This window comes from Stegastes partitus, unplaced genomic scaffold, assembly GCF_000690725.1.
Source record: "Stegastes partitus isolate 25-593 unplaced genomic scaffold, Stegastes_partitus-1.0.2 Scaffold415, whole genome shotgun sequence".
Taxonomy (NCBI): domain Eukaryota; kingdom Metazoa; phylum Chordata; class Actinopteri; family Pomacentridae; genus Stegastes; species Stegastes partitus.
Window position 1 is genome coordinate 41,870 of NW_007578146.1, and position 25,600 is coordinate 67,469.

Genomic DNA, 25,600 nt, shown 5'->3' on the forward strand with positions numbered 1-25,600 from the left:
CAATATTACCGATGTCGGTATTCAATTTTTGTTCACACCAAAAAATGAGTATAAGTAAGCTATGTGAGAATGTGAAAACTTTTCAAAAGAAGCCCAAATTAGACCACATAGACTTCTTCATTACATGACAGAAGCAAAACATATTTAAACACATTTTAACATATTTAAAGTTCAAGTCCTGGACCATTTAAATAAAAACATCTATGAAATAGCGGCAATATTAAATGTAGAGACGAAGGCGTTAATGTTGAGACGATCATCGGTTTTTCACATCGGCTGAACTTGTTCATCGGACCGATACATCAGAAAAAACACTAACATCGGCCGATACGGATGTGGTCGCCAATATATCATGCATCCCTACTAATTACTGTATACATGTTTAAAAATAATACTGTATTAGTCATGACAGTGATATCTTACAAAATGAAAACTACAAAGACTTGCTTCTTAAGTAGTGTCATTTTATTGTTATTTGCATAATACATTCAGTTTGAAAACGGCATCAACCAAGTCCCAAACCCAAAGACTCAGTTCTAACAACAAGAAGCTAATAGTAATTTTAGTAACTGCTCCTTCAGCCATTTTATCTTTATTATGATATCTCACACAAATCTGTTGTGCTGCCTGGCATAAACAAAACAAGAGAAAAAAGAAGATCACTTTACAAAGGGAAGATGATGATGGCACTGAATTTCTACATCATGAGATGTCTAAACTATATATACAAATACACAAAGTGACGCTGTCAATCCCACTGGCCAATTGTACAGTCACTTTGGTTAAACTGAAATATAAAACAACATTACATTCATATCAGTAATGCCTAATGCTCTTGCTGATAGTCTGCTATGGGCTCATAAATACATTTGATTTCTGGTCACGATTGCTAACCGTGAACACATGGATTTAAAAGATCTGTAATCATAATTTCCATTTCAAAAACAGCAAATTATCAGCTAAAGACATCTATTCTACGACACACATCAGCGTTTTATGCTCTTATTTTCTTGCCTGCAAAGGGAAATTCAATATTAATCGAGGGCACTTTAACCATTTAAATCTTGTGATAAATACAAATAAAAAGGATTAGATCATAATGATCAGCATTTTATGTTGCACAGAGAGCACCGATTTTAGGAGTGTTCATTTAAACTCACTAATGCAGTAAAATTTGATGCCTCTGTATTAACACATGACCTTTCAACCCTGAGGTGGGGAATGATTTTAATACAAAAAAATGCATCAATTTATAATCGTAATGGAGAGTAAATTTACTCAAGCGTTATTTACATGAGACCACAAGAATAGTTAATTTGCGTTTGGTTCCAGGTGGTCATGTCATTGTTTCTAAGAAATCCTATGGCAAATACGGTCAATAAATACACATGAATTCCTATTTCTAAGCAATCCTGAGGGCCTAATGTATCATTGTGGTGTCTTTGTACATTTGAAATTTTTGAATTCCAAAATGCGATTAGAAAATTGTCTGTGCATTAAGTAGCTTATCTTACATTAGTTAACACTTATGTGAGATCAGTCCAGCCATTATAATGTAAATTCAATTCAAAAAAACATTCTATTTTTCAACTGCTATCTATTCAAATCAAGTATATGAACAATTTTCTCAAAGTCAAAAGAGAGCCAAGGCGGTAATCAGTGATGTAATCAAGCTTAAAAAAAAAACAAACCCAAAACAACTACGAGGTGATGGTGACACTGATTACAAAAACCATCTTTATGGACACGTTTTACATTCTCATGAGTTTTATTTTACTGCAGAGGTCACTCTTGTTAATCAGCAAATGGATCTACGAGCTGTAAAATATTTGGACAAGGAGTAGACAAGGCTGCTGGACATCAAAACTTGCCCTTTGTGAGTAACAACACCAGTTTATTAAAATGATACATCAGTTTAAACTGTAAAGGATATGTTTTCCTTAAAAAGGCTGATGTACGCAAACCGCCACTTCGTTGAGTTGTTTGAAAACGGCGTGGTGTCAATATGGCATCTTAGGCTTCGTTTTAGATGTTTGTCTAACAGTCGAGTTTAGGACAGTTGTGACGCATACGGAAGCCAAATGAGAAGATAGGTAGTATTCTGAAGGTTAAACTATGTAAGTTCTATTTTTATTATGGACTTTCCCTTTAATGTTGAATCCGTATTTTGCACAACTTCAGAAACCTGTACCATTCTGGTCAACCAAAACCGCTCATATATTAAGAATGCCCTCCTTTCTTCCAATATGATAACAGTGCAACTTCCACAATGCGATAAATAAGACAAGATTTTGTGATGGGCACCGCATGATAGAAGACAGATGTCTCCATACTGTATCCCACATGCAAAACAACAAAAGAAAAAAAGGTGCAGAGGAAAAATGAGGAGATGAGTGTGGGGTAATTTTTTTTTCCAATTTCACAGTTCCACCTTAATAAATAAAAGCTTCCACATGACAGCATAGATCAAGGATTGAGTGAGTGCATACATGCATACATGTATGTTGAGTGAGCCGCGGGTGACTTCTGTGTTGGAATGTATACCGTGGATGGAGCGACTATATGATTCAGTGAGGCCGATGTGTGTCAGAAGGTTTTGTTTGTGTAGGCAGGGCAGGCAGGGAGGTGAGGGAGAACACTGTGAAGTTGGCAGGTGAATCGTACGCTGCAGTTTAGAAGCGGATAAAGGTGGCGTCGATCTGACGTACGCTGGGCAACGCCAGCATGATCTTTCGCCGGTACTGTGGATCCTTCTGTAGCGGGTTTCTTTCAAGGTAGACCGTCTCCAGTGACTTGGCGTTCTTCAGCTCATCGAGATCTGACCAGTTATCTATTTGATTATCGTTCATCTGAGGAGAGATTGAAAGACAACACAGCCAGTGAGGATACACCAGTCGTCTTGCCCTGCCATGAATAAGAGCTCGTACAACATATGGAGAATGTGCACACTGAAACTATTAATGGATTCTTAAATGGTATTTAAAAAGAATAATAATAATAAGCGTTTCTAAATAAATGAATCCATCAACTGATTAAATAAAATAATTACTGAGCAAATTATTTTTGAAATGAAAACACCTGCAGCAGCCGACAATAAAACAGGCCTTTCTTCAAATGTTAAAGTACATTTGACTTAATAAACGTAAAAAATACTGTAAAGAAATAAAGAATGATTAAGAGTAGATGTTTGGGCACTGAGTCAAAAGTCCGTGACCACCCATGGTAAACATTATAGCGTGCAGCAATTTTATGGCCAGATAAGATTATTCCCGTTCCTGATTTACACCTTTGTCAGCCACTCCTCTGTTCCTCTGCGCAGATCTCTTCAAGTTCGGAGATAGTTTTTGGCTGTTTTGCACCTAAAGCAAGACATCTACCCACAGATTTTCAGAGATGTTCAAGTCAGGGGACTGTCAAGTCATTCTGGAAGTGTGTCTTGTCATAGTTTAGGTGGATTTTGAGGTCTGGTTGGGATCATTGTCCTGTAGTAGAGGCCAGTCTCTTTTCAATTTCAGTTCATGACTCTATAACATTTGTATCTACTATTTGCTGATATCTACTTCAGTCCATTCTTCCAAGTGTCCGTGCAATGGTTCTTAACATTAACATTTAGTATTTATTTGGCTTAAGCGTGTAGCTTAACATGCAGTTTGTTCTTTTCACCAAATGCTGCTCTTGTTTTTTCTCTCCTTGCTGATCACCACAAAATTTAATTTTACCTTCAGACCTCAGATGCTTTCTTTTTGTATGAGGTTGCACAGCGCTGTAGTGCAACACTACTCCTGTGTCAGCTTAATCTCACTGCAGCTTTTTGCAGTCATATGTGACTTTTGCTTTTCCTTCTGGTCCAGCAGACTTGCAGCTTCATCTGAGAGTTTTTTCCCCCCAAGATCCTTTCATTACAAATTCTATAGTTTCCCATAAATGCTATTCCTTATTGACACTCAAGAAAGTGGAAACCTCAAGCTGGAAGCTGGACTTCAATATCATTTCACATCCTAGTCCTGGTTTGTAGGCATCTCCATGTATAAATGATTTGCTTTGAGGAGCCCTTGGTTGCTGAGTGTTACCACAAACTTTGAAGAATCTAGAATTTATCAGAATCACCATCAGCTATTTCTGACATATGTTTATACATGCTGCAATCATTTTGTAAGTTCGTTAAAATAATAAAAAAAAAGAAGTCCATTTGATTTAAATAAAGGCCTACTTCCGTATTTCAAAATAAGGTCACGTAGAGCAACACAATGGGGGGGATGGGATTGTAAACGAGAACCAAATCGCAACCTTACATCTGATTTACCTTTTGAGAACTTCCTTACATAACGCTGTCCATCCACTTTCACTGTAGTATCAAATATACTAATTCAGCTAATCATGTATTCCTTTGAATTTAATTCAATTAACTAATGTTTTCGCTATCAATCAATTCTGAATTAGTTTCATCTGTTGATCTATTATAAATGATTTCATTCATCACTTTTAATTAAGCAGCCTAATATCAATTACTTGGCTGCATATTAACAGCCATGTCCTGAACCGCACAGGTGGAATTAATAATTTAATAATGATTGAATTCACTTTGCCAGTTCCAGGCTCAGCTATTGTGCATGCTGGCTTAACCTGCATGTCTTATTAGGACCTTAATTGGAACAGAGATATTATCAGTATTATGAGCTGTATCCAGCTTTTTCCTGCCATGTCAGTTCCAAAGGTCTGCTGCGAAAAGTAAGCTCATCTATAATGAAGCCGCACATGAAACAACACGATACAAAGAAGTCCATAAACAATCTGTACCCAGAACTCCTGCAGGTCTGTCAGATGGTTGATGTTTTCAATTTTCTTTACTCGATTGGCTGCGATGTCCAGGGTGGTGAGTTTTTTCTGTGAAGGAAAACAAATGTTTGAGTGTCCAGAATGAACTCGGTTGTTGCATGTTTGCACTACGAGACAGTGTGGCATGAGCCAGTCCTTTCACAAATTAATTTCATTAACTCACGTTGTTTTCCAAGCCCTCAATAACCTCAATGCCATTGTGGCTCAGATAGAGCTCTCTCAGGTTGACAAGGTTCTGTAGGCCCTCAATTTTAGTAATCCGGTTACTCTGTAAATACAAGCACAAATTACAAACCACCGTCTCAGTATATGCACGCATGTCAACTGTATTCTTGTGAGAACTTCCACAAAAGATGAAGAGAATTTGTACCTGAATGCTTAAAACAGTCAGGTTGTGTAAACCCTCCAGATTCTGAAGCTTAGTTATTTTATTAGTACCGAGAAACAAACTTTGCAAAGATGAGAGTGCATCCAGGTTCTCAATAACCTGTGAAAACAACAAAAGAAACACGTTAGACTGCATTAATGGCGATTTCACAGATGTCCTATAGAGGTTTCATACACCAAGCATATACTTAATATAAGCCGCATTTACAGAACGGTTCACCCAAACGTCACTGCAGCAGAGGCCCTCTGTGACTTACCCTAATGCGATTGGAGCCCAGCTCCAGCATCTCCAAAACTGAGAGATGGTCCACGTTGGAAATGCCATTAATTTTATTGTGAAGCAAAAAAAGTTTCTTGATCTGAGTCAACTGCTCCAAACCCTCCACCTTCCTCAAAATGTTGAAGGACACGTCGAGCTGCCTGTGGGTCGGTACCAGAATCATTTGCACACGATCTGAAGGTTCTTTGTTCCGTCATATCAAACATGTGACAGATACAAATCAAGGAATTTTACAAACAAACAAATCTAATGTTTTTTTTTTCAGACTTACTCCAACTCTGTGAGGCTGTGCAGGTTCTCTAGTTTGCGGATCTGATTGTCGTAGAGATCTAGTTCCCGCAGTGAGCTCAAACTGTCGAGATTTTCTATCTTTTTGATGAGGTTCTGTCGTAAGGAGAGTGTCTGTATAAACAGAGATATGAAAAGCAATTAACAGATAAAATCAACAGTTCTATTTTAGTATTATAAAACATCAGTTATGGGTCCTTTTTCGGTTGAGATACAATTCACAAAGAAAGAAAGTAGGAGTGAAACTAAAATGCTGCCAGATCATTCTAATACGAAAAAAAAAGGTTAACCTCAGATGTACTTTCCACACTGCGACCATTACTAATGACTTATAATAAGGTTCCTTACTTTAGCCTTCTGTAGCACCTCCAGTCCTTCAATTTTTCCAATACGACAATGAACAAGATCAACATCCTAGAAAGAAAACAGGCAGCTTAAGTTGACATACTGTCCGTGACTATGAGTAGTTGTTATTATAATTTGCTTTTCATCAATCATGTGCAGCCCACCACCTCACATGAAGGTGTAAATGTGAAACAAAGCTTTTAAATATATATTATTGCAACCAAAGACATATCCACTACACTCCCAAATTCCCCATATAAAATCACTAAAAACTAAAACACAACCAAAGTGAGTCATTAGAGACGAAGGGAATTTTACTAAAAACATCTGCTGACCTCTTCCTCTGGGTCCAAAGTTATGGTGTCCATGTCAACAGGAGACTCTTCTTTACCTTAAATGAGAGCAAGAAGAAATGGGACAAAACTAAATTAACCATTCCAGGTGCTTAAAACATAATACAAAAGGCTTTATCTGTGGAATGATAGTTATGTAATGTAGTTAGGACAATTACTGTGTGGCTCATTTTTTGAATATTCATGGAAAAATGTACACAAAGTCTGATGGTTAAATTAAATCTTTCTCTTTGTGCCTGTTGGAGACGATGATTTACTTGTGGTAGAGGGCTGATTGGGGTCCACGTCGCCATTGATGCTCTTCCTCCTGGTCTCATCATCACCAGACTCCTCAGACTCACCCCTTCGGTCCACTGCAATCAGCAGACACAGAGAAGCTTCATTTGACCATGAAGATGCACAGCTTTCTCTATGGTTATGTATCAGTGACACATTTTTGGATGATGCACGTGTAATCTGATGCAAAGACCAGGCCCAGCTGCATCTCATCTGCTGAGGAGGCAGGAAGTGTCATGCACAGCATCCAGCCTCTTTCTGGCTGTCTAAGGGTTACCCTGGCCGTTAACTACATCGTGATGGTGCATATTTCTGCACTCTGCAACGTGCACAAATTGCGTGTGAAAAATCGAGATTACGCATCAAATATATTCAAACATGTTAGTAGTACTTGCTGAGGATGGGATCCTGTCTGTACTTGTAGTTCGGAGAAAGCTGAGGTTGACATACTTACATTAACACACAGGCTACATACTGCTAACTATGTTAGCTAGCTAGTTAGCTGACTTGACCACAGTTAACAGGTTTACGAGCTAAATGTGAACCATGCTCTGTGGGCGAACAAGCGGCCTCACGCAGAAAAAATACACTCTCAGGCCAAAAAACTATACAATACACCAAGAAAACCTGGGGTAGATATCGTTTATCATGATTGTGTGAGTTGACGTTCAATGAATAACGTCAGCTAACGTCTTGTTGTTAGCTTGTGAGCTAGCAAAGCAAGAATGAAGGTTTGGTTATTCACGGCAAGAACCGGCCGCCGCGCGTGCTCAGAAAAACCACACACCTCTTTGTCTACATGGTTTCCACTTGACCAAGCTACCACAATCATTTCACGGCTGCATCCTTTGATATTTAGCTACTCACCTTCCATTTCTTGAAGCTCTCCAACAGCCAAGGAAGCCATGTTTCCTGTAAACACTCCTGACAACCGCTCAGCCAATCCGCTGGAGGCGCGTCCTTCTACCGACCACCAGGGGTCGCTGCTGCTGCATAGCTGGAAACTGCTGGAAACCAGCTGGTACACAGTGTCCACAGTAAAAACAGCAAATTATAGCATAGATCGAGCAGTGGGGGGAATAAGTGAGCATCCTTACTCACATACAGTACTTATTTTACTAATGCAAAAATACAGTAATTCCATTCAGTGCCACTTTGTCCCTCTGATTTCCAACATTTCAAAGGAACATGCTGTACTTTTGACTCCTGAATATTTACCTGACGACCAGTAGGTCTGTATTAGTTCTACTGCAGATTGGAGCGATGCAACATGCTGCACTGTGACAGTGGAATGCACAGTAATATAACCATGCAAGGATGCATACTTCAAAATAGCTTGTCTTCATTTGCTGATTAAATACTTTTTAAAATAAAAATTCTAAATGTATATCTTAAATATTTGATGAGCCAATACATTTTTATAAGATAATATACAACTTTATTAATCAAGAGGGATTTTTTATTTATTTATTTTTTGCCAGATATTGCTCAGAAAAAAAATACAACAAGATTAGAATAAATGATAGATATTAGGAAAAAAAATTAGTAAAAGTAAAACTTGTGATGGTAATGATACTGAAGTAGTAAAAACAAAAGACACTTAGTAATAATAATAATAATAATAATAATAATAATAGGTAATATTCAGGTAAGTTATTTAAATGTCAAATGTTTCACCTGGGGAAGAGTTAAATTGTTATTATTGTAGTTTTTCCTTAAGTAGCTAATGGCTGTAAGTAATTACAACAATAGAAATCTTAAAAGTCCTTCCTAACATTTTTATTTTATTTTATTTTATTTTATTTTTATGGGTACAGACTGTTTTACTGTTTTTATCTCAGCACTTTAAATGCGCCCCCGTTTAATTCCTGGTGCAGGATTATCTAGTGTCATTGATGACTATATGACTTTCAGAACTGTATAAAAAAGAACTAGATACATGAAGGTTACCTAAAGACACACACACACGAAACATCATTTAAAATTAGAACAACAATAAGCTTGTTAATGCACAGTCTGCAAAAGTGTTGTTTAAATCATTCTTTCATATGTCACTGCAAGGCGAGTCGTATTGAATTACCTAAAGCACAAAAGAGCCTGACTTCTAAAGCCTCTCGCTCTGTGAAGTCCCTGCCCTTGCACAGCAGACTGTTTATGCAATCACTTCCCATCAAGTCTTGCATAGTTTCCATTTTAAGAACACGGCTGCACAAGACCGAGGTACTTTCTCTGTCGTCCAAAAACCTGATGACCATCAGTATCCAAATAGTTATCCTTTATAATAACATGACATAACATAACATAACATAACATAACATAACATAACATAGCATAACATAACATAACATAACATAACATAGCATAACATAACATAACATAACATAGCTCAGAATGTCTAATCTCTTCTCTGCCATTTGTTTCTGACAACTTTCACTTTTTATGTGAAACATCAGACGTGATTAAAAATGATGATAAGAAAAGAACATACAGTATAGTTTCTTCTTGGCCTGTCATTTGGATAAACAGACAGGAAGAACAACAAAATGTTCCTCATTATCAGGCTGATAAAAACAACATTCAGTGCTAGCTCATGAGGAAGATAAAGTTTGACCACAGCATCTTGCTTAACTGGGTTAAACTGACTGAATACTTTTGGAAGCTGCACATCCCTGAATCATTGACAGGCCACACAGCAGTGAAATGTGCTTAGTAACAGCAAACACCAGAATGTTGTCGTGTGTGAATACGACAGTTTGGATATCTGTACTAAAACTATGGTGCTGTTAAAACATGGATAGTACGAAGCATAATCTGGCAAATGCACAGAAACTCTTGCGTATACTGTAGATTCTTTACTTTTTGCAAGTAAAATCTGATAACTTGGGAACTTTTAGAGTGTTTTTAAGTGTTTTGTAATTTTGTCCAACAGTATCAGAGACGGTTTACTGACCCAGACTTGATGGAAAGAGTTTTTTGTTCTAGACACAGAGATGGCTTTATCTTATGCTGTAAACTCCTCTCCTGAAGGCATTTCTCTGAGACATTACAAAAGCTGAAGTCAAAAGGACAAGCACTGTCCTACATACATGTATCTGTGCCGAGCTAAATAGTCGCACAGTGTAGCAGCACTTGAAAATGAATAATGAAAACCTGAGTTCCCTTTCACAAAGTCTCTGATGACCCCCGACCCCAAGCATCCAGCAGCGTATTGTAACTGACTGACTGCAGGATTAAGCATTAGAAGACCATCAGCATGCTGAAGGTCCGTTCCTATTTTGACTTCACTGAGTTTAAGGAGACGACCTGCTCCACAGAAACACAAAAAGATATAAAGCTTTAACTGGGATCCAAATAGCAATAAAACTCTATAAACACATTCAAATCAGTGGTTCTGGCTCCTGTCTCCACAAAGCTCAGTGTTTCTAAGATGAAAAGCTCAAAGCACAACCCTGTTAGTCTTATAGTCATGAGGCTCAGCTCCACAAACAATACCCACTCACAGACTGCCCTCACGCAAACATTCAGACCAGCCCACTGATAGTCAAAGAGGGAGACATCTACCATAAAAAGGACAGAGCAAACTGAAAAGAAAAGTGATCTGAGCGACATTAGCTTCCACAGACTGAGAACGACATGAAGGAAATACAGACGGAGCGACGCGTCTGTTTAGTCTGCAAACAGCCCAACATTAGAATCAAAAGTGAAACCATATCTCTACTTAAAACATAGGTTCTTTTTTTAGTTAAGTTGATTAATTATTGTTAAGATTTGCCATGTCATTGTCAGGGGTAGGAATACTCAGATCATTTGGTTCAGTGAAAACATACCACAACGTAAAAGTCAGAAATAAGTAAGATATGCATTGTGTCATCCAAGTTTACCTGAACTCACAAAAGAAAGGTAGCTATTTATGTATTATGTTATAAGATTGTTATTAGAATAGAATAGAATAGAATAGAATAGAATAGAATAGAATAGAATAGAATAGAATAGAATAGAATAGAATACTTTATTGATCCGAGAGCGACGTATGATTAAAGTCTCCTGAGATGACGATCAGAGACTGAGGGTGTGATGTGATGTGTGATGTATTAGTGGCACAATGTGTAAGGAATATTTTATTGTTTTGGCTGGTTGTGGTGGAACTTATTTCAACAATTATACCAATCAAATAAGTGTAGCAGAAAAAAAACAAGCATGAAATCACTTATAATTGAAATACTTACAATTACATTTATACAGTTTTTCTATTCATCGCTCTGTAAATGGAAACACTACGCAAGCTTGTGTCACTATAATGAAGCTTCTTTGTAATATCCTTTATTATTATTTTTTTTAAATACAAAGAGAAAACATAATAAAATGATAAAGATTTCAACAAGATAAACAGTAACACAAGACGTTTTACATTTACAAATGCGCTGTGCACCTGTTCCACACCGAAACAACAATAATAAGATAAATAAGAATAAGGAATAAAATGAAATGAATGAAAAAAAAATACTTTATTTATCCCAGAAGGGAAATTCAATATTGTAAAAGCTCACATTTTAAAAAAAATCAATATAACATATATTTTATACAAAATGCACAAGAAATAAAAAAATATAGATATGAATGCATATATATATTTTAGGGATAACAATCAATCAATTTGGATTGGTGGATAGGATGTTTTGCCAAGAAAATTATTAAATTGATAACATATATATAACCTTTTTTTTTTTTTAAACCAATACGCAGCATCCTCCAGGCAACCACTCTGTCATTACCTGTTACCATGGTGACTGGTTATTGTCGCCGTGGCTACTGAACGCGGTACCGATTGAAAGCGGTGTTAACGCTTGTTTTCGGGTTATTGACCCGGTGCAGCTGTCTGTGTTTTGTACTGTTTTGTAGTTTCCCTTTCGAGTTGAGAAGTTTGTGCAGCTGAACACTTTACAGTGTGTGTGTGTGTGTGTGTGCGGGAGTCCCCTGGTCACGTGTCGTCATTAACCAATCAGCGGCGACGCGGATGTACATTTAAAGTCGCATCCGACCGTGAGCGTCTATTTGCTCTTCAAGGTTTTCTTTTCTGTTGATGTTCTTCGTTGACATTCTTCGCCAACTGGAAGCGCTTAAATAGCTTAAAACAATCCTGACTATTTATAACTCCGGAGCGGTTTCGTCCTTCTCTGACGGCTTAGTTTGAAACTGACGACAAGTGAACGCCAGAGATGGATTTTCTTGGCTTTCTTGTGCTGATGTTTTGCCACTTGTCACAGGCTTTCCCTGCTCCAGTAGGTAAGAAGCTCGTCTCTCTGCATTGCATTTGCTTTTCGTTGCTGCTAATATATTGCAAGTTTAAAAAAAATAAAAAATGCACACAAGTCGTTTAAGAGAAGTGCTGTTAAGTTACTCAGAGTAACTGTTAGTTTAGTTTATTAGTATAAACTGCTGTTTGTATGATCTAGTCAGTCGTTTGATAAGATTTGTTCTCCTTTTTTTTTTTTTTTTGACAGTAGTTTGCTGAACAGCTGATCCAATAAACCATACCACAATGTAGTAAATCCTGTTTGGTTTATGTTGGCACTATCAGAGAGGCGTGAGTTCAGCTCAGGTTATTTATGAGGACAGGCTGGTGGATGGTGGTGCTGTGGTTGTTGTACTGGGCTGCAGACACTGAAAGCGAAATAACGCTCTAATCCCCAGCAGATCTGACATCTGTGCAACTTATTTTTATGAGGATATTTAAATACCGTCCCCATGCAAACAGTTAATGATTTCCCTGAAGTTTTACACTGAAGGGAGCAATAAAGTTCTATTCTATTCTATTCTATTCTATTCTATTCTATTCTATTCTATTCTATTCTACATGCCTGTAATCTGGAACAGTAAGGGAGCAGATTATAGTAAACACCTATAGGCCTGCACCATCTGTGTGGACAGTATCAACATAACTGTAAAAAAAAAAGAGAAAAAAAAAGTGTTGTGGGTTTATTATGTTGCAGTACATGATGTTGATGCACAGCTGATAACACAGCGTAGGGTTGTTTTTATTGCACTACATTTATTTATTTATTTTTTACAACTGCATCCATCCCTTCTTTAATACATTCAAAAATTGAAATCGCAAAACTCATCTTGATAGTTCAAGCTACCAAGCATTTTAAAGAGCTGTACACCACATTAACATCACTTCTGTGGAAACATTCATGATTTCATGGAAGCAGAAGAAAACTTTGATAAGAACGAGACCTTTCACTTTTGGTTTGGCATTCGTTAATGTGTAAAAATGCAGGACTTTTAAATCTGTGCTGCAATTTAATTTGTTTCAGAGCTCGCGCTTCTTTCATTCAAGGATTTGTATATGTTCTGCACACGTAACATTTTCGCCTGTATTTCATCTCCTGTGACATTACGTAAAACATTTCCATAGGAGCAAATTGTAATGTCTGGAGTATCTCTTTTTTTTTTTCTTTTTCTATCTGTCTCCTGTTAGACACCGTCATCGTTCAGTTCCAGCAGTGGGGAGTGGTGGGAGATCAGCGGTTCACAGGCCAGGTCCTTCTCAATGGAGTCTCTCTCTCTGGCACGAGTCAGGGTGTCAGCAGCCTTATCCAAACCATGTCAGCTGATGCACTCCTTCCGGCTCTTCTTAGCGTCAACAAGACTTCAGCAATGGGTAAAAAAAAAAAGATTTTGTAATGAATGTGAAATCACTGAAACCACAACTGAGGAATGCATTTGTTAATAGACTTCACCGTACTCACTAGGCAACCACACCGTCCTTCATTCTCGAGAATGCGTACTGGAGGGGTCTCAGCTGCACTGGGTGGACCGTGTGTTCTATGATGGCAAGGTCTATCTGACTCTGGACCACAATGACATGTGGACAGTGCACGAGCCCCAAGCGCTGACCCTCAAAGTGCTGTTGGAGCAGGAAATGCGGCGCACAAAGGCTGAGAGGATCCACCTACAGGAGAGCTGCGTTAAGCTGATGAGAGAATTGAGGCTCTCTGAGGAACGGTCAGGTATGTATTTGTTTCCTTTAGGCTTTTAGGAACACATTTTGTAACATTTTTTTTTTCATGCCACACACTGAATGCACAGACAGGATACTATTTAGTTCCTAGTGCAGCTGGTTTTTGTTTTTGCACATCACATGCCAGCTGTTGTTACTGCAGGGTTGTACTGTAGACACCAGCTGACAGTATTCACAGTCAAATGAACTTATTACACCATTTCTAACAATGCTTTCAATTCGGTATAGGTGCAAACATTATCAATAAGAAATGCATACTGTAGTCTCCTCATTAATGTCTGTTGCTTGGGAGTTTTTTGACTGTTAAGTTGAAAATCAGGACAGAAATGCTCCAAAGCTGCTGCTGGCTGTGGATTGTAGAGGAAGCATGTGAAGCAGTGCATGCTAAAAGAAAACAAAGGGTTTTATTAAAATACAAGATAAGATTAGCTCATGTGACTACAGGAGTCCACCTCCACATACAGTCCCTGCGAGTTTTACAATGACCTGTTGACTTGCTATTCACTCAGCATCCAAATTTGGAATGTTTTCTTAGCTCCAGGGGTTCCCTTGCCTCAGTTTCTGATCCCAATCTTGGCTCTTCTGGCATTTACTGGACTAATTGTCATCAGCCTCCTTATCTCCAAGAGGAAGGGTGAGTAAATCTGTTTTTGTTTTCATTTTGAATAATAATGAATCACTACAGTCTCTGATCGCAGCTCAAAAGCATTTGTGATACTGAGGCAACAATTCATTTTTACCTCAGCTTCAGTTTAATACCTCCAAATACAGCACAACTTGGCTTTGTTTTAAGACGTGCCCTGTCATATGATGTGTGGTATGGGCTCTTATACTGAAGGGAAATGTAAAGCGTGGTCATGTGTTTTGTCTTTTGCTCCCTCTGTAGGTTTGAGGCACCCTGGAGGTAAGAAAACAACAACCCTTATGTTTTCACTCTGGTCTTTTCACACTTTTCCACTAACAGTCTCGGGAGAAGATTCATAGAAAGTTAAACATTAAATGAACTAAAAAACAACCCAGCGTTTTCCTCGTCACGGACAGTCATGTGATTTTGTCTATCTTGATATCTCCCAGTGATAATGTGCAATGTGACCTCACTTTTATTGGCATTCGGTATGAAAGGGTCAGCAAATTACACGGGAATAAAACAATTTAAAAAATCTAAACAATACTCTTAAAGCTTAAAAACGTTTGCAGCTCAATTGTGTTGAACTGTTTTTTGTTGTATATTTTGTCTTATTCAGGAATGAATGGGACAATGAGACAAAACTCTTTTGCTGTTTTATTTCTTTGCAGGTGTTGTTGGCTCCATTATACATTATCCCAAGGATATGACTGCAGTGACTCCAGAGAGAAACAGCTGTGGTGGTTACCATACCTTAGTTTCGGCTGAATAACAGGCTCCTTTTTCGAGGACTCTTGTGTGTTTCTACTGTCCATGTCCAGCCAGTGACTTAACCCCTCCCTACTGGACGGTGTTGCTCCGTGAATGTAACCACATCTTTGCTGTCTTACCAAAATCCCACTGAAGTGAAACTTACAGTGTGAAAATACTTGTGCTCTGAATTTCAGGCCATACTGTTGTAGACACATGTATCACACTGGTGCTTTTATTGCATATTTTAAAAAAAATATGGATGCATATACGCATGTACACACATACACGGAGATGTAAATAGTTTCACTGCCTGCTGTAATGTAAAAACTGCTTCTTGGCCAAGTTGTGACAATGCAACAAGCTATTTCACAGTAATCAGGCAGTGTTTGTTTTGATGAGCCAATCACAGTAAAACTCTGCGCACTTAATCTTACTTGCAGAGAAATGTATATTTTCTTCTGTCTGTACATTCTTGTAATTATCTTTATCCAGTTCTTCTCTGTTCCGTCCATGTAATGTTTGTAGAGATACGAAGATATTTTTATGACAGAGTTTAGAAAAAGAAATCAACAGTATTTTTCTCCCTTTTTCTGGGAGACAGGATGATTGTGTGAACTTCTCACTCAGCTACTGAAAATAAATGCCTTATGTACTTTTTTTTTTTTTTTTTTTTCCCAGCTTTTAGTATAAACTGGAGCACTTAATGCAAACTCTCCCTGTAGCCCACATATTTAATTTTGTTTGTACATTATCTTATGAAAAGTGGTGAATTTGCAATGCATTAAAGATCAGATGTAATATGTATTTGATACAGTTCAATCAGAGACAAAGTGTTTCCTTTTAAATGCTTAGTGGGCCTGTATCGCATTCATCCCATTATGATGCGTTGAAGAAAGCTGTGCTGGATTACACTTATGTCAGGGCTGAGTTGACAATAAAGTACACAGTTAAAGTGACTGAGTTTTTCCTTTATTTTTAAAATCTCATTTGTAGAATGACAGTTTTGTTAAATCTGACTAAGAGTTAGTGTTGTTGAACTCGTTTTATTTCAAGTAACATTTTTTTTTTTCATTTTGTTTTCTTAAAGTGATTTGTTTATTCACACATGTCCACGCCCTTCACAGCCTTGAGAGTGATTTGATTTTCAACATTCAAACACAACACCTATATTATGGACGAGGAGAGAATTTCACCGATTTGATCAGTCACTTAATCTTTTCAGTCTAATTAGTGCATACAAGCTTAATCCAAAGGGCAAAGAAACAAAGGATTTGATGTGATTATGGGAGAATAATTTGTCTCAATCAGCTATTCTTAAATGATGTCATGTAAAAGACAGCAGAGACGATAACTGGAATTGGTAAGTATCTCTCTGTGGCCCTTACAGTTTTTTTTTTATTTTTTAAATAAAACAGTTTTTTTTATTAGCAAGGAGTGACTTCACCATTCCTTGTTTTACTTTTTGTGTAACAAGGCCAAATGTATTTTCCATATTCCATCGGAAATCCATTTCCAACTGAACCTACGCAAGTCCTCCTTTTGAACTTTAGATGTCTACAGTTTCTCTTGATTATTATTAATTTTTATCTTGATTATTATTATTATTATTATTATTATTATTATAACTGTATATGCAGTAGCTCTTTTAAATCTCTTCTTAAAGCATACTTTAATTGGACAGCCTTTCCAGATTGTATTTTATTTCTGGTTCTTTGTTATACACTAATTTCAGTTTTTATTTGTCCTTTAAAATATGATGGATTTTTTTTTTAACTTGTTTGTTTTATTTTGTTGAGCTTGTGAGACAGTCTGTGTCTTGGATTTTGAAAAGTGCTCTGTAAATACAGATCATTATTATTACTATTATTATTATTATTATTATTAGTAGTAGTTGTTGTTATTGCTGTTGAAGTAATCGTAGTAGTAGTTGTGTATTAGTTTTAGTATTATTTTATTTCACTCAACTAATATCTCTGCTCCAGTCTTTGGCCAACAGATGGCGGTAGATTTTCAGGGCGGAAGTATCATCCTCCAATCACATTAGCGCACTCGTTGGCGTTGCCATGGTAATGCAATGCACCAACGGCCGCTCCTTGAACGGACCAATCGCTGCGGCGCTTTGCGGCATTTAAACCGTGTGGCGTCATCGGCTCTAAATTCAAATTTCAGAAAGAGACGAAACAGACCAGCGAGTGTTGCTCTCCTGTACTCCACGTTTTGTTGAAGAGGTGAGAGCGTTGTATTGATTTTGCACCGCGGAACTGCCCCGTAAGGTTGTTTAGAGGAATTTAATTTTGCTTTTCGACGCAACAGCAAATACTCATGCTATCAAGTGTTTATGCTAACTTGTGTTCGTTTTCTACAGCGTAATGCTAAACGTTCAATGTTTACTTTAGCTCAGCTGAGTTCACTGAATTCTTTAAAACCAACAATAACAACGTGTCAGGGGTAGTGCAAAAATGTTTTCAGCTGACTTGAGACTTATTCTTGTTTATATTATTGGATTAAATGAAGTTTAATAGCTCGCAGGCTGCTAAATCTATGCTAACACGAACACCTGTGAGCCCAGCGTTAGCATGTGTCGCTTAGCTAACAACCTCCTCTTCACTTCTTTTAAAATTGTTCTGACGCCAAGGTCTATGAAAACGTGGATAAGATGGCGCAGTTTGGGTTTGAGAACGACATTCACAGTATCTTGAAGCTGGATATGCCCATCACCAATGCTCCCATGGCGAGGTGGCAGAGAAAGGCCAGCTCATCAAACACCTCCGCCCTAAACGGTCTGTCTCCAGGAAAGTCTGCTAATGTGTCGCTCAGTTCATCAAAAACACCGAGCAAAACACCCGGTAATGTGACCGTTCCTGCAGTAGTATCTGCTCTGTAGTTAGATCCACAAATATTAACGCTGGCTTCTTCTTTTTCTTCTTCTTCTTCTTCTTGGTGTCTAGGCAAAAATAAAAAACAAACCCCGTCTAAGATGGGGGGTGATCGCTTCATTCCCACCAGAAACAGCAAACAAATGGATGTTGCCAGTTTCCTCCTCACCAAGGAGAATGAGCCCGGGGACACAAGCAACACAGCAGGCGCATCAGTAAGTTATTTATTACATTTGATTATGATTCCTTTTTGTTAAATAAGGGTTTCATTGATTGTGTCCATCTGCATTTAAAGGAGAACCAGAAAGCTTGGTCTATGTCACTAAACGGATACAACATTGAAGAAGCAAAGATCCTCCACCTTGGAGGGAAACCACTGAATGCACCAGAGGGTCAGAATGTTGGCATGCTCAGATTTTGCTGTATGGAGAGAGTGGATTTGTTTTCTCAATGTATTTTTTCCAATCTTTATCTCCTCATTCAGGCTATCAAAACAACTTGAAAGTCCTCTACAGTCAGGCTACAACTCCTGCCTCTGTCAAAAAGACCAGATACATATCTTCAACTCCAGACAGAATCCTGGATGCTCCTGATCTTCGTAACGATTTCTGTAGGTTTGATACTTTTTTTTTCTTTTTTTTTTCAAACCCAATAACATCTATACATTAATATTTTAGTCTAACGCATGTAGTGTATGAATAACTTATTGCATCTTGGATTTGCAGTAATCTACCATCAATGGATATTGATCAATACATTCTTTATTCTGCATTCTTCCTTTTTTTTTTTTTTTTTTTTTAAATGTGATATTTATTTTAAAAAATCACCCTCGTGTACCTAGAAAATATTGACGTTGTCCCTTCTTTTCTCTCAGATTTGAATCTGCTCGACTGGAGCAGTCGAAATGTTCTCGCTGTAGCTCTTCATAACAGTGTTTACCTGTGGGATGCTACTCAAGGAGACATTATTCTTCTCATGAAGCTGGAGCGTGAGGAGGACTACATCTGCTCACTGGCCTGGACCAAAGAGGGAAGCTACCTGGCTATTGGAACCAGTGACTGCAAAGTTCAGGTCAGTGTGGTGATAAACTGGTTAATTAATTTAGTTGACAAGTACGTAGAGCACTCAAACAACTGAATATTTTGTATTTAATGGAATATTTTTGTTTCCTTTTTAGTTGTGGGATGTTGACAATCAAAAGCGTTTACGCAGCATGGCCAGCCACACTGCTCGAGTAGGCAGTCTGAGCTGGAACGATCATATTCTTTCCAGGTATAGTTGTTCATCTCTCATACAAAAAAAGCACAACCAGCAAATCTGATGGTATTTGTCTTGCTGTATGTAACTAAAGCATCCCCCCCACCACCACCCACCCACAGTGGCTCCAGATCCGGACACATCCACCACCATGATGTGAGGGTGGCAGAGCATCACATATCCACACTGACTGGTCACTCACAGGAGGTGTGTGGACTGAAGTGGTCCCCTGATGGTCGATACCTGGCCAGCGGAGGAAACGACAACTTGGTGTACGTGTGGCCCCGTGTGCAGGACGGCAGCGCCAGCAACGACGGCCAGTCTGTCCGCTGCTGGAGCGAACACCAGGGAGCTGTCAAGGTGAGTAGTTTTTATACAGTAAACATTTGTTTATTTTGCCTGATCATGATGCATATTAAATGTACAGTGTTTTTAAACTGTCAGAACAAAGTCTTAAAACCCCTGTCATTCATCATTCTTAATCTTGTGCCACTGTAGTTTTTTGACTTTTTTTCCTTTTTTTGTGTGTGTTTGTCGGTATTCATTGTCGTAGGCCTTAGCCTGGTGTCCGTGGCAGTCAAACATTCTTGCATCTGGAGGCGGTACGAGTGATCGCCACATCCGCATCTGGAATGTAAACAGTGGTTCCTGCATCAGTTCACTTGACACTCAGTCCCAGGTAACTGCAGACTTCTACATTCTTGAGTTTCAGCAGTGATTCTCAGTCCAATAATTGTCTTTTAGTTTGTGCATTTATTTATTTTTTGTACAATCACACATGACTTTTCAGATCTCATCGCTGGTGTTTGCACCCAACTACAAGGAGTTGGTCTCTGCCCACGGATATGCCCACAATAATGTTGCTATCTGGAAGTACCCCTCCCTCACCAGAGTCGCAGAGCTCAATGGTAAGTAACTGTTTAGACTGGATCCCCTCTGTACGTCACACACTGTTTAAAGGAATTTCCAGTGAACTGTTCTTCAGCCTTTCAGTTGGTATAAACACATTTTTATTTTAGGCCACGAGGACAGGGTTCTCAGTTTGACTCTGAGCCCAGACTGTTCGACCGTCGCGACCATCGCTGGAGATGAGACAATTCGTCTGTGGAAGAGCTTTGAAGTGGATCCCGTTAAGAAGAAGGCTAAAGAGAGGATGGTCAAATCAACAAGCAGTGTCATTCATCAGTCAATCAGATGATTTGGTTTGTGTTGACCTTTGAGGTTTTTAGTCTGTTCTGATTGCGTTATGTGCAAATGTTTTATTTAATCCACAATAAAGATTACCACCCAGTTCTTGCCTTGTACTGCTTAAATTGGTTCTGTAATGGATTCTTCTGTTGTTTAAACAAGCCTGCTAATGTGGTAAAGTACAAGTGTTTAGAGTTTTTAAAGCAGTTTCAGATGTATTTATAACCTGCAGTTGTCTTTTATTGTAATCTCAATGCATTGTATACATTGGACTGGGTTGTAAATAAATGGTTTAGGTACCACATCTGCCTCAGTCTGGTAACTGACATCTGCCAAACCAACAAATTCCATGTTTATTCTCTCCAGAAGTGCCATCTACTTTACACAAGGCCTGTTTACTTGTGTTGGGCTTATATGGGATCCAAAACCCCTCATAGATCACTCCCTGTCTTCTGTAGTATTACAGTCAAACTTCGTTACCAAAAAGTCACACTACTGTCCACCTGTCAACATTTTGGGTTTACTGAGACAGACGTGCTGTATGATACAAAGTTTTGAGCATCTACTTCTAGTTTGTTGGACCTGAAACACACAAACCATGAGACTGAATCCACTGTAGGTTTCACGTCAGCCACACATGAGCAGCTGACATTGCTGATTCGCTCACAAACTACAGGACAAATTCATGAATCAAATAATTAACTGCTGTGTTTGGAACAGATACATTTCTAGATGTAACTTTTAGGACCACTGGGTTGGACATTATATATTACTCAAAGATAAACATACTAAGATATTATTTTTGTTGCTTGACAATCATGTTTTTCATCAGTGTCCTTTTACTGTTGGACTAATGGTGTGTGGACAAGTCTGTTATCCTACTGGCTTGAACTGGACCTACATGGTGTAGATGATGTTTCTCTTGCCTGGGAAATGGGAGAAAAAAAATCACAACATATTTAGAGATTTCATCTCTGTTTATGTTCAGTTATGGACATATACAACCTAGACCTGTTTCTTTGTGTTATTTGTGGCAAATGTCAAACAGTTTTTTAAAAAAAAGAGATCAACAACAACAACAGCAAACACTGATAGATTTATGAATCAACATATTCATACTTCTTTAGTGATATTGAGAAACAGCCATCTGTACAAACCTTTATTCAAGTCTGATGTCATAGAAAGTTTTTTCTGTTCACTTCATGCAGAGTGTGCTGAGAGAAGTAAACCAAACAGTGTTGCTGCACTCAGAAGGGATTAACATGGATGAACACGCACAGCAGGGTATGCGTCACTACCTAATAATGCGACAACGCAAAATGCATCAATACTGTAATATACAGCACAACACTTCCTTCCCACAATTCTTAAAATTGAAAATTTTAGGTGTTTCTCTCAAAGTGCACACCAAAACTGCTTTCCAAATGACACAGACCTTTATCTAAACGTTGGTTTTATTTCAAAAGATAAATAAAATCTGAAAAAAAGACTAAATAGTTGACATTTACGATGAAAATCTTGCTTTGGTTTATAGCAGTTATTTACATGTACTAGTCTTCAGTGGAAACTGTGCCATACTCCCATGCAACAAAGGCCATGCCAGCCCAAGAGCAGTGCAGATCAAGCCTGTGTGGGTCAAGCCTGAGTTGAAGAATACTATAAGTGATAAAATGAGCACCAATCTTCATGCAGTGTTCATCACAGTTAATAGTTTTTGCAACAACTTACACAACACAACGTGGAGATCACTGGCAAAACGCACCATGCCATTCGAATTCTGATACGTGTGCATATATTTTCACAAAAGACTAGACTTACATAAAAATTTTGCAGGTTTGAAGCAGCATATTGAAACCTGTGTCTCTCCAATATGCTGCTAGATATGAATGATGAATGACATATTCAAGGTAGTAGTATTAGTCTATGCCTCCTTCTCTTTCCAGAGTCACCAAGTTAGACTTCTTTTACTTTGCCCATTGGGATTTTGCCGTTGGTGCAGTGGTGAGCGTTCCCGTTCTCAACGTGTTTTCCGTTCGCCACCACACCGATCGCTTCGCTGGTTGAGCCGTTCTGTTTCGTCTTGTTGTCTGCGGCGGGAAGACGTTTGCCCTTTATGTATGCCTGCACCCAAAAGTTGGAGAAGAGGAGGAAGAAGAAGACGCCGTACATCCAGATCAGGTGGATCCACAAGGGGATCTGGTAGTCACACTTTTCCATGAAGTAGTACTGGCTGATGTGAATGGAGACCAGAACAAACTGCGTCTGCAAAGCAAGAGTGAAAACACAGGTGGTTGTTCAGCATCCCATCACAAACTTATGTTGTTTGTTTTAATAAAAATACACTGTTGTAAAAAAAAGAGAGAGAGAAAAGGAGCATACAAGCTGGATAGCGGTCATGTACTTCTTCCACCACAGGTATTTGTGGAAGCGAGGCCCGGCAGCAGAGAGGCCGTAGTAGGTGTACATGATAACGTGGACTGTAGCATTCACCAAGGCGTGGAAAGAGCCCATTCCTCCAACTTCAGATGGAAAAAAAACACACAGAAAATGATGTATTAGATATTTAGTAGCTTTTATTTTATTGCCTTTATTTAGAAACAAGCAGTGATGACGGACAGAAATTATAAAAGGGAGCAGGGAAGGGTTGGCAGGTTGAGAATCAAACAGAGGATTCACCAGTTGACAGCATCTACCATCAGTTTTCCCCATTTTTTTCTTAGATTTTGAAATGATTTACGTCTTAAGGATGTATATCGTAGATTTGCTGGGTAACACTCACCAGGCGTCAGGGTGATGCCCCACCACCACGTCCAGGGCATGAAGGAGTGATGGAAGACGTGGAGAAATGTGATCTGACTTTGCTTCTTTCTCAGCACGAAGAATGCCTGAAATAAACGCAAGCACGGTTAGCATTCAGATCCGTCACAAACAACAGGTCCAAACAACGCGTGAAGAGAGGCATCCTTACCGTGTCGAGGAGTTCGATGTATTTTGAAAAATAAAACAACCAAGCAACTCGGATCATCTGTGAGAAAGAAAGAAAAAAAAGAGCTGTAATGTCAAATAGCTAACAGGGAACAATCATCAAAGGACTCTCATGTTTATTTCTTAAAGTTTGCTTTTTGGGCCACGACAGATGGAGGAGAATGAATCAGAAAGCGAATGACTTACCCTGAGAGCCTCCGGGCTGCTGGAGGTGTCAATCAGATCACATCTCCATGTGTAGGTGGTGCCCCATCCAGACATCATGAACTAGGCGTCAAAAGCATCACAAGCCGTTACCATTACTTCTGCAAGCACTTTGAATCAGACGGATTGTGAGTCACCAAATATCTCAAATGCTCTTACCTCATACACTATGTAGGCATTCAGTAAAACCATACTAAGGTTGTAGACAATCATGGCCGTTTTGAGGCCGAAAGGTTTGCGGTTTGCCATCAGGCGAGGCCCAACATATACCGACAAGAAGACGTACGCCAGCAGGATGCTGGTCATTTGGATGGGGCTCTGCATCAGAGGGTAGTCTTTGACTCTGGCATCTAGAACACACACACAGCAACGGTCAAACAGGGATGTCTGTGTGGATCTGGGGTGATACATAACTTTGGGTGAAGCCAAATAAAGCAAAAGAGCAATTTTCAAATGTTTTAATGTACACTTCATGTCATTTTTTTTTGCCCTTGTGTGACACGATGATACACAGAACATCGAGGTTTAAGGATTTCATACGTGTACATCTGCATTACGTAGAGGAGACGACACTTACCAGTTCTTGATTGTAGATAACTGTGGAATTTTACAAGCTCTGATATGACGTCTCGCAGCATGGTGACTGCCTGCTTTTGGTTCTATTAAACTCCTGAAAAAAGAAATATATATATATATCAGAGAGCAGCAGATGAAACGGAGCTAAAAGTGAGGCTGGTTTGGCAGGTGAGCAACAAAGCGACCTATCCACCTCCTTTCCCACTGACTGAACAAACAGGAGACAGCTGCACAGGCTCATCAAACACCCCCAGCTCACTGCCCCTGGCTACAACCCTTCAAACAAATATACAGGCAGGACGTACGCTAGAGGCTCAAACCATGTTTCCCTATTAAAATACAAAACAATCCATATATGTCTCATGAAGAGTTGTGAAACGTTGTCAGTTTAAAAACAATGAAATAGTCACTCTCATGCTGACTAACTGAGCAAGTCAAACAGGTGAGGCAAAGAACTTGGCCCATATGGCGAGCCGACTGAGCCACTAAGATGTGAGCTGATCGTGGATTTCCAGGTAGCAAAACAACACAACAAGCAAAAGAGGTACATTTTTTTTGTTGTCCTGATCAGGATCAAGCTTATTCTGACACTAAACTGAAGGAGTGGCTGAACAGAGTCTAACCCCAGAGCAATTACACGAGACATTTCACAACATTTGAAACACAAGCAGCGACACAAATACAGGTGAAAATACTGTTTGTAACAAGTGACTCACCTGCTGAGCTCAAGTCACTCAGCACCTCCGGTTTGTGAAGCAAGCAGCTGCACAGCCAAAGCGGGCAGCACCCAATCCAGAGAACAGATCAGCGACACCCCTGAATGAGAGTGATCAGCTGAAAATCAGGTACATGCAACGCTACTGTGTGGGTGGTAGCCTCCAGCTATTCTCAGATGTTTACTGTTTTCTGTTACTAAAAATCCTCCAGGAGCTAAAAGTTCTTTCATGTACGACTGAAGGGGTGAAAAGACTGAGAGAAAAACCAAGACGGAGACAGACGAGATAAAGTGACTGCTGTGATAACTGTAGGACTGAGCCCATTCAATTCAATTTAAACCCCAAGGCACTACTACAGCCCTTTCTAGTTTCAGGACCACACCCTGTTTCAGTGCTTAGCTCCACCTTTCTGTCCTCACTGAGCCTGTTTGTGATTGGATTGTCTCATCAATGGTGGTGAAAGGGGAAGGGGTCAGCGAGTTGTTGAAACACAGAGGCCCAGTGGTGAAAAGACCCATTAATGAGCAAAAAGAAAAGAAAACTTTATGAGAGAGATGAAACTACAATTAAAAAAACAAATAGGCTGAAATATAAACAATATGTGGTTTGAGTTAAAGTAACATAGCTCCTC

At 38.9% G+C, this 25,600-nt stretch overlaps 4 protein-coding genes across 4 annotated transcripts; 2 read left to right on the forward strand and 2 right to left on the reverse strand.

Moving 5' to 3' along the window:
* Nucleotides 1–443: 443 nt before the first annotated feature.
* Nucleotides 444–14,280, reverse strand: ppp1r7 (protein phosphatase 1, regulatory (inhibitor) subunit 7). The gene is made up of 11 exons (XM_008285753.1): nucleotides 14,276–14,280; nucleotides 7,633–7,689; nucleotides 6,747–6,842; nucleotides 6,472–6,527; nucleotides 6,140–6,205; nucleotides 5,775–5,905; nucleotides 5,481–5,643; nucleotides 5,207–5,323; nucleotides 5,000–5,104; nucleotides 4,798–4,884; nucleotides 444–2,849 (listed from the first exon to the last, which is right to left on the reverse strand). The coding sequence occupies exons 2-11, from the start codon at nucleotides 7,670–7,672 to the stop codon at nucleotides 2,673–2,675; spliced, it is 1,038 nt and encodes a 345-aa protein (XP_008283975.1). The 5' UTR covers nucleotides 7,673–7,689; nucleotides 14,276–14,280; the 3' UTR covers nucleotides 444–2,672.
* LOC103360097 (uncharacterized) lies at nucleotides 11,820–16,123 on the forward strand. The gene is made up of 6 exons (XM_008285752.1): nucleotides 11,820–12,048; nucleotides 13,247–13,429; nucleotides 13,521–13,778; nucleotides 14,325–14,423; nucleotides 14,676–14,693; nucleotides 15,086–16,123. Exons 1-6 carry the CDS (start codon nucleotides 11,982–11,984, stop codon nucleotides 15,184–15,186), a joined length of 726 nt encoding a protein of 241 aa, XP_008283974.1. The 5' UTR covers nucleotides 11,820–11,981; the 3' UTR covers nucleotides 15,187–16,123.
* Nucleotides 16,124–17,305: 1,182 nt separating this feature from the next.
* cdc20 (cell division cycle 20 homolog) lies at nucleotides 17,306–20,792 on the forward strand. The gene is made up of 11 exons (XM_008285754.1): nucleotides 17,306–17,395; nucleotides 17,803–18,013; nucleotides 18,116–18,258; nucleotides 18,339–18,435; nucleotides 18,528–18,653; nucleotides 18,918–19,114; nucleotides 19,221–19,315; nucleotides 19,423–19,660; nucleotides 19,854–19,979; nucleotides 20,091–20,208; nucleotides 20,320–20,792. The coding sequence occupies exons 2-11, from the start codon at nucleotides 17,824–17,826 to the stop codon at nucleotides 20,496–20,498; spliced, it is 1,509 nt and encodes a 502-aa protein (XP_008283976.1). The 5' UTR covers nucleotides 17,306–17,395; nucleotides 17,803–17,823; the 3' UTR covers nucleotides 20,499–20,792.
* A 654-nt stretch (nucleotides 20,793–21,446) lies between these two features.
* On the reverse strand, nucleotides 21,447–25,291 carry elovl1a (ELOVL fatty acid elongase 1a). The gene is made up of 8 exons (XM_008285755.1): nucleotides 24,970–25,291; nucleotides 24,255–24,347; nucleotides 23,837–24,027; nucleotides 23,660–23,740; nucleotides 23,457–23,513; nucleotides 23,268–23,373; nucleotides 22,868–23,007; nucleotides 21,447–22,750 (listed from the first exon to the last, which is right to left on the reverse strand). The coding sequence occupies exons 2-8, from the start codon at nucleotides 24,313–24,315 to the stop codon at nucleotides 22,442–22,444; spliced, it is 945 nt and encodes a 314-aa protein (XP_008283977.1). The 5' UTR covers nucleotides 24,316–24,347; nucleotides 24,970–25,291; the 3' UTR covers nucleotides 21,447–22,441.
* Nucleotides 25,292–25,600: the final 309 nt, after the last annotated feature.